Source organism: Bemisia tabaci, chromosome 2 (genome assembly GCF_918797505.1).
Source record: "Bemisia tabaci chromosome 2, PGI_BMITA_v3".
Classification (NCBI taxonomy): Eukaryota; Metazoa; Arthropoda; class Insecta; order Hemiptera; family Aleyrodidae; genus Bemisia; species Bemisia tabaci.
In genome coordinates this window covers 114888-124251 of record NC_092794.1, presented here as the reverse complement: position 1 = coordinate 124251, position 9364 = coordinate 114888, and the positions used below count along the sequence as shown (strand labels likewise).

At 44.5% G+C, this 9364-nt stretch overlaps 1 protein-coding gene across 1 annotated transcript; it reads right to left on the bottom strand.

The window, feature by feature from the left end:
• Positions 1-1007: 1007 nt before the first annotated feature.
• On the bottom strand, positions 1008-5229 carry LOC109037550 (uncharacterized). The gene is made up of 2 exons (XM_019052283.2): positions 1543-5229; positions 1008-1031 (listed from the first exon to the last, which is right to left on the bottom strand). Exons 1-2 carry the CDS (start codon positions 5227-5229, stop codon positions 1008-1010), a joined length of 3711 nt encoding a protein of 1236 aa, XP_018907828.2.
• Positions 5230-9364: the final 4135 nt, after the last annotated feature.

The window sequence follows — 9364 nt, the reverse complement described above, 5'->3', positions numbered from 1 at the left end:
AGGTGCCACGGGTAGAGGATACAGCTTTGTGGCAGGTCTTGTATATTCTCCGTGAGCCGTTCTTACTTGGGCCACTCTAACGGCGCCATCCTTGCCTGGGTGTACTTGTGTCACCCGTGCGTACTTCCATCGTAAAGGTGGACAATTAGGCTCATGCAAGAGCACGAGATCGCCTACACGTAAATTTGGAGTATCTTTTGTCCATTTTGATCTTGTTTGGAGGGTTTGCAGATATTCGTGCTGCCATCGCTGTCATATTTGGCGCGAAAACTGCTCTACTGTGCGCCAGTGTTTTAGCGTCGCGCAGTTCGGCCCACTGAAGTCGGGCATTGGGGGTGCAACGATGGGGCCACCGGTTAGGAAATGCGCGGGTGTGAGGGCGGCGAAATCCGATGGGTCGTTGGAAAGAGGTGTCAGAGGCCGCGAGTTCAGGATTGCCTCTATCTGTGAAACTAGCGTTTGAAACTGGATGAGGGTAATAACCGTATTACCTATGGTTCTTAAAATGTGTTTTTTGACGCTTTTAACGGCGGCTTCCCAAAGCCCGCCTTGAAATGGTGCAGCAGGGCTCTGGAAATGGAAAGTGAGACCTTTTTGTGTGGAAAAGTTTTGGATCTCCAACTCATTCTCGCAGAAAAAATCATCCAGAGCCTTTTTGAACTTGCGGTCAGCGCCGACAAAATTTGTTCCGCAGTCAGAATATAGATCTGTGGGCCAGCCTCTGCGGGATGCAAACCTGGTGAGAGCTCCAAGGAATGCGAGAGTGGATAGATCCTCCACCACTTCAATGTGCACACCTTTAGTTGCCATGCACACGAAAATGCACAAATAACAACTTACTGTGCGAGCTGCTCGAAGGGTGTGAATCTTGATATCGAAGTTGCCACAGTAATCCATCCCTGATTTTTCAAATGGGCGTGAGGGTTTAACTCGTTGAGCGGGTAGATCTCCCATTAGGGGCTGTCGATTTCTAGGCTGAGCGCGGAAACACGGTATACATTGAAAAATTACCGAGCGAATGACTTTTCGAGCTGAAATAATCCAAAAAATTTCGTTCAATAGTGATTGGGTGAGTTGAGGGCCTGAGTGGAGTCCTACCTCGTGGAAAAAGGCGACTACCAAGTCGGTGAGCTTGTGCTTTGTGGGCAAAAGTATTTGGTGCTTTGCTCTATGAGCAATTGACGCGTGAGAAATGCGTCCACCTACTCTTAGGAGCCCTTTTGAATCTAAAAATGGGGATAAGCGTTGCATTTTTGTTGAAATGTGACCTTTCTCGCAGTCAAGGAATTCAATTTCACCGGAGAATTCTTCGAGTTGAGCTTTTTTCAGGATTGTGTCTCTAGCACATTGCAATTCTGAAACGGAGAGTGAACCCACTCGACGATTCTCCCGGAATTTCAGTGCTGCCTGACGCGCGTTAAATATGAAACGTAACACGTATGCGTAAACGTGTTGCAGCGTAGGCCATGAGGAGAATTTGTCCCAGGGAATAAAATTATTTGTAGGTGCACGAGTTAGCGCCGTACAAATGATTGGAGATACCTTCTTTAATTCAGATGTGTCTTTAGAGAGTGCGGCGGGTTGCCTAGGCCATTCTGATGAAGGCGCTTTCAGCCACTCGGGTCCATGAAACCAGAGTGTGCTATTTAGAAGCTGTGACGGCATGAGGCCGCGTGATCCCAAATCGGCGGGATTTTGAGCTGAGGGTACGTACCCCCAGAGGAGCTCGGAATCGCTGGTCTGAATCCGGGAAACTCTATTAGCGACGTACGTGGACAACTTATACGGTGGGGTCGAAATCCATTGTAGAGTAATGGTGCTGTCGGACCAGGCGTGAATTTTCTCTATCACATGGTGATCTCTCAAGCTCGGGAGAACTGCTTGGAGTAGTTCGCAGAGCAAATCGGCGCCGCATAGCTCTAAACGGGGTAAAGTTACGCGCTGCAATGGAGCTATGCGCCCAATTGTCTGGAGTAAAGTTGTCTCGATGTCGCCGCTAGGTAGCAGCGTTCTCAGGTATACGACCGCACAATAGCCGCGTTCACTAGCATCACAAAAACCATGTACTTGTATCGGGTTTTCCATACCTGGAATGAAACGTGGGATGCGCAGGTTTTTCAGGCTTGGTAGATCCGCCAGAAAAGTGGTCCATTGCTTAGTTAGCTCTGCGGGGAGCGGGTCGTCCCAATCTATTTTCGTGATCCAGAGCTGTTGTATCAGAGCCTTAGCTAAGAATACTGCGGGCGCTAACCAGCCGCAGGGGTCGAATATACAATTAGTTGTACTGATGATGCCGCGTTTTGTGAAGGGTCGAGTGCCGGGGTTTACTCGGTACGCAAAACAATCTCCATTATCTAGCCAAATTAAACCAAAAAAAGCGAAAGCACGGTCGGGTGAGTCATCCCATGAGAGAGGGGGTTCCAGATCCGGTGCGTCCACCGTTTCTAAAAATGTTTGACTATTACTGGTGAATTTTCGTGCAACGAAACCGCCGCGATGCAGCATGTTCATCATTTCATCCTTATTCGCAATCATTTCCTGGACAGTTGGTGCTCCGCCTGTAATATTGTCCACAAAAGTTTCTTTAAGAATCATTCGTGCGGCGCAGGGAAATTCATGACCGTGATCGAGCGCCAGCTGTCGTAAGGTTCTCAGTGATAAAAATGCTGAGCTGCAGATACCAAAAGAGACTCTTGTAAGTTTATAAATGCGAATTGGTTCCGTGGGATGTGATCTCCAGAAAACCAGCTGAAAATATTGATCGTCAGGGTCTAGTGCAATTTGCCGATACATTTGCTTGATATCGCATGTGAACATAAATTTATGTCGGCGAAAATTGTTTATAATGTTGCGAATGTCAATTTGTAGGCGAGGACCTGATAATTGAATGTCGTTGAGAGAAACACCAGTTGAAGTTTTTGCACTGCCGTCGAAAACAACGCGTAATTTTGTAGAGCTAGAACTGTCCTTTTTTACGCCGTGATGAGGGAGAAAATAATGTTTTTCGGGAACTGATTGCACGGGAACCATGTGTCCAAGCTTAATGTAGTCTTCCATACAATCGATGTATTGAGCTTTTTCATCAGGACGACATGCTAAATAGCGTTCAATGGCGTGAAATCGCCTCAAGGCTTGGTTCCTTGACTCTCCTAACGGTGGATGATTCTTTTCGAAAGGAATTTTGACGACATATCTTCCGTCTTTCTGTCTAGAGTGAGTTTCGGTAAATAATTTTTCGGCGTAAATTTCGTCTTCTGATAGTTCTTTTTTCGGCAAAGGCTGATCAAAAGTCCAGAGACGCTGTACAGAATCGTGGAGAGTGCGGTTATCCACAGTCAGGAGCGTGACTTTAGGTTCAGAACGAAGATTTTCTTCGGGTATAGTGATTTTTCCCATTAGAGCTACGCCAAACATCGTGGGTAAACCGATGGGCAGGTCGGGTGCTAGCATGATTGGAGCACCCGTTATTGTGTACGGAAAAATATCAGCTCCTATCAAACAGTCGATTGGAGATCGAATGTAAAATAAGGGATCTGCGAGCTGCATCCCTTTAACTCGCTTTCGAAACTCCGTTGGCACGGGTTCGGAGGGAAGAGGGGCCGTAATAGAGTCCAAAATATCGACGTCGTGATGATTTTGGATAATTGAGTTATTTTTGGTTGCGATTGTGACGCGAGTAGTTCCTTGTAGTCCAACAGAAACTTGAGAGAGTCCACTTAGCGGCGAGATAGCAGGCGCGAAATTCAAACGAAGCGCCTTGGCGACGCGGGTCGTTATTATCGTGCGCTGTGAAGCGTTGTCCAGGAGCGCTTTTGCCACATAAGTGCGTCCTGACGGACTCGATAAATGCACTAGAACTGTACCAAGCATGACCTGCGAGAGTTTTCTACGTGACGTAAGAGTCGAGAGATTGACGGCATTACCCGTGGAAGCATCGGGTTTGGTATCAGAATTGACTGAAGGCGATTTATGAAGCAAAGAGTGATGTCTGGATATATTTGGCTTGCATACTGAACATGTGTTGCTCGAAGTACAGGCTGATATTTCGTGCAAACCGAGGCAGTTTTTACATCGTTTTTGATCTTTACTGTAAGATTCTCTGTCAGAGACTGCCATGCTTAAAAACTTAGAACATAATCGTAGGACATGATTTTTACCGCATAGAGAGCACATGATTTGAGAGTGCTGGGATTTAGGAGATCGATTTTTTGGATTTTCGGCCGATTTTTGAGTAACGAAGCTTCGATTTGGCTTATCGTTATTAGAAACGGGCTTCACGGCACGTGAAGTATCTTCGAGCTGAATCGCCTCTTTCTCCAAAAATTTGATAATCTCCTCTATTTTTGGAAATTCTTGGCTTGCAACTCGAAAGTCCTCTAATCGAGTCCTTAACTGAAATGTGAACTTTCGGAGAAAAACGGCTACGAGTACTTCGTTAGTCTCGCCAAGATTATGTTTGAGAGAGTTCAAAGCTTGAGAATGCTCACGATATTTTACCAAAAATCGTGAAATAGATGCTGCATTGTTTTTAACTTCATCCAAATCAAGGAGGCTGTTGATGTGAAATGCTACAAGCCTTCTTTCATTGTGATATTTTGATCGCAAAAGCTCATGGGCAACAACGTAATTGGCTGCAGAAATCTCTAGACCTTGCACGAGATGGAGCGCTTCACCTTCCAGAGTACTAAGCAAGTACTGGAATTTTTGCACCGGTGACAGCGTGTCAACACTGTGCACTGCCAGATTAAGAATATTGTAATAGCTTATCCAATCTTCGACCTTGCCGGAGAAATGCCGTAGCTCGAGTTTCGGGAGTCGCACTGTAGCCTGTGGCCGAGGATTGATAGATGCATTTGAGTCATGCGCGTGGCCGGGCTGGGAGGAGGCGGGGATACCACCGAGCTGCTGATAGATAGACTCTACGGTCTCTACTATCTGCTCAAACGCAGCGCTAACTTGCGGTACCTCCAGCTGCTCTGAGCTTGTAACCCACGTGTTTATCTCAACGATTTCCCATGTTACCGCGTCAAACTTATCGCGCAACGACTGACAGCGGCTGAGAATCGTAAGGTGATTCAAATAAGTTTCCTGAGTCAGAGTTTTAACCGTATTAAGGAAAGATTGAGCTCTATGAAAAATATCCTCACGTTTTCCTTTGAGCGCTAATAATGTTCGTTGGGCTTTGGTCATAGCAGCGAGCTGTTTAGCCTCGCCCTCTGCGGCTGCCATTTATTAGCTTTTTAGTAGACTCGTTGAATAATGGATTGTAAAGGATCAATAGAATAGTTGAAGGTTCAATTTTTTTTAATGACAAAATACAGTGAACTATTGATATCCGGCTCGGAGGACCAATGTCGCATCCGTAGACGGAGTGAAAAAGAGGGTTCGGAGGACCGTGAAAAAGAGAAGGAGAAAACGAGAAAAAATAACTAAAAAGAAAGAAAGAGTATCATCTCGGGGATAGAACCCAAGGCAACTAGGCGTACCGCGTACCTAGGCATCCCACCACGAGAAGAAGAAAGGAAAATACTGAGACGATGATATAGACAGGAGAGCAAACAACGAATAATAATAACTAAAGGGCAAAGAGGAAAATAAACTTCCCAGGGAAAACCGTCCTGGGGAAAGGAGCTTCCCAGGGAAAACCGTCCTGGGGCAAATAGGGGAATGTGCGTCCCTAGGGTCTTCTCAGGGTATGTGCTTCCTGGGGAAGATGGAAATCATACCACGGAAAAACGTCGTGGCGAAAAGATACCTACAATGAGAAATGACGTCGAGCGTACCGCGGGAGAGACGAGATCTGCTGCGCCGGCTGGAAGCTGAGTGCTGGCCCACTCGTCCACGGGCTGCGGTCCGGCCACCGCGAGGCATGGTTGCGCAGAAAATCTGCGCCGATGTCGGCGCGCGCACTGCGAAAAGCTAAGGCGGCGCGGGTGACAACGCGGGGAGAGAGGAGAAGGTGGGCAGCGCGGTAGAAATAACGGGAGGAATGAACTGAAAATATATCCACTAAAAATGACAAATAAAACTATCCTTTGAGTCTGAAAACCCAACAGAGAGAATTGTAGTTCCAAGAGCAATGAAAGAAAAATTTCTTACGCTGTTGCATTTAGGTCATTTTGGTATTTCAAAAACTATTGCGAAAGCCACTGAATTGTATTATTGGCCAGGTATGAATTCTGATGTAACGAATTTTGTAAAAAATTGTCCGATTTGTGAAAAATTTTCAATGAACAATCGTAATGAACCCTTGATGCCCATCGAATTACCAAAGAATGTATTTGCAGTTTTAGGTATTGATTTTGCTGAGTTAAATGGGGAGAGTTTCCTTATTTTAGTGGATTATCTGTCTAAATGGTTAGAAATAACAAAAGTCCCATCTCACCATGCTAGAACGGTGATTAATGCTGTAAAACCAATCTTTGCAACGCATGGTTATCCTAAAGAAATTATTTGTGATAATGTCCCTTTCGGAGCCAGAGAATTTAAAAATTTCATTGAAGAACATAAGGGTAAGGTCCTAACAACCAGCCCAAATTTTCCTCAAGCACATGGAATGATTGAAATTTATGTAAAAATAGCCAAAGGAATGATAAAGAAAAGCAAGGAGTCTAAGGTTGATCTTGATGAAATGCTGTTAGAATATAAAAACATGCCTTTGACAGGTATGAAAGTCAGTCCAGCTCAAATTTTAATGAGTCGTCAGTTGAGAAGCAAGTTACCTGTTAATCCTAATCAGTTAAAACCTAAAGTAGTGAATGCAAGAGAAAAGTTTCTTGAAAAGCAAGCTAAAGTTAAAGAACAGTTTGATAAATCTGCTACACGATCTGAAACTGAGTTTAAGGCGGGTGACAATGTTGCTGTTCGAAAAGATAAAATCTGGATTAAAGGAATAATTGTAGGTCCAGCAGGTACCCCTCGTTCGTATATTGTTCAAACAGCTCATGGTAATTTGCGTAGAAATACTTTTCATTCAAAAAAATCTCAAACTGAACGTTTCAATCCACTTTTGCAACAAAATGACAACTATGATTTTCTGGAGGCAGAATTAAATGATAATACCCAGTTACATAATGTAATTGAACCTGATAATAATGTACCCCCAAATGCACAAGTTGTTAATAATGCCCTGCCTAACGGTCAAGCGCAAAATAATGAACCTGAAAATGTAATTCCACATAGAATTAGACGTGTCCCTGAGTGGCACAAAGATTATGTTATGTAAAACTCAGAATAAATTCTATTTTGTAACCCTCTCAAGTGTAATCTGTGTATTGTACTAAAATTTAAAAAAAAAAAAATTCTCAAAAAGGAAGATGTAAAGTAAGATTTAAATTTTTTTCTCAAAAAGGGAGATGTTGTAATGTCCGAAAACATCATATAGATATGGCAACCATGGATCATGTGACCAGGTCAAACCCCACTCCAAACCACACACACACACAAGATGTCCGACCATGAAAGTTCTTGAATAAACAGGTGTAATCTCGTAAAAGTCTTTTTTATGTTTCATCAAAAGTCCTTCAAAAGTATAGATAAAACACTTATTTGCAATTTAATAAAGAAAAAAAGATTACTAAAAATGACCAAAATAACCACAATAAAAGACTTAAACCAGTATAAAATCAACACCACGGTCCGAACTGAATGTCAATCCCACTAATTTGGGACAGGGGACTATTCTAGGTACCCTCGACTCATGTAAGTAGTCCACGGTACCTTCACGAATTCACTCAAGATGGCTTTGCATACGTTCATTTAGAGTGTCGTTCGGATCCTGTACTTGCAATCCAGGCTGGAAAGAAATAACGGATGAACTGATGCCTGATCTGAATGCTATTGATTTACTTTCATATTTCTTATTGTAAAATTGAACCTTACATGCCTTGCCAATCACTTTATATAACTATTATTATGCAATCACCATTTTGCAATGATAGTTCATCAATCTAAAGCCACATATATTTTGTCCTTTTTCCTCATAACGAACTTACAATCCAAAAATCCAAATTAACGGAGGTTGCGGAGATTATCAGTTTCTAAGTTAAAGGTTAACTCGCGATACTCAGGGTCTCGCGAAGCGAGACCAGGGCCGGCTTGTCAGTAATAAAGTATTTAGATTTTCTACCATAATTTGACCCTAAAAGTTGTTCAAATTGTGTTATGATGTTCACAATGCAGGGATAGGCTCACTATAAATTTATATGCTTACTGCCAATAATAGATTTCAAAATCCGAGGTAATAGAGAATTATTAATGTATTTTAATGGTAAGAGGCATGCAATAATCCATAAACTAGTGGCACAATGCGATGGGGAGGCTTTTCTAAAGGGCGGGGATACATTCCCTGTGGGCACGGGGGACGCGCAGGAGTGGGAACGGGTGACACGCAGGGGTGGGCGCGTGGGCGTTCCAAAAACGGATGCGCGGTGTCCGCAGGGTGTCCGCCGTTTTTACCAGGGAAGTTAAGAAAACGGATCCCAGTTACCTAGTCAATCCCGGCTCGCAAAAGGCACCTAGTCAGCTCCGCGAGTGACCCGTCGAGCCGCTATAGCAAGGCTTGCAGTGGCACATTCTACTTCTGCTATAGCTCAGTCCGTAGCGGGTCCGCTACGAGCCCTCCCGAAGAGCGGTCGCCGAGCTCGCTGGCGGAGCTTGGCTCAATATGATGGCTACGGAACGGCTTCGTAGGTATCACGGTTCTACACGTGTACTTTTAGGCACCAAAGGCCAGCCAAATGCCATTTCAGGCTGCATATAAGTCGCGGCCCTAGCCAGAGATAGAACTCAGAGGACCAGGTCAATCTACCGTAGGGAATGTGGGCGCTCTTAAAGTCGCGATGACGTCTTGGAACAGTCAGTTGCGGGTTTCATAAGCGAGCACCCGGGGAAAGGGAAAGGCAGAGAAAGAAGGTAGCATCCACATCTGGCACACTCAAAAGAAAGAGGGAGATAGAGAGGAGCATCCACACATGACGAGCTCGAGAGAAAGTGGAGGGAAAGGGAAAGGGGGAGAGAGAGGGGAGAGAAAGAGAGAGAGGGGAGAGATAGGGAGAGAGGGGAGAGATGGGGAGAGATGGGGAGAGAGGGGAGGGATAGAGAAAGAGAGATGAACATCCAAATCTGGCGTGCTCCAGAACGAAAACGAGTGTGGAAAGAGAGTAATGTAAGAGAGACAATTAACACCGTTATAGGTGAATGTATCACACTTTGGAAACTAAAAAAAAGTGATGAAGCAAAAACTACAGAGGGACAGTAAGAATAAACGTGAAGTCTACGAGACTGAGAGTGGCAGAATGGCGATGACCATCGGATGTGGCCGAGGATATACTAGTGAAGGTTGCATAACCACGAGGTATTGGAA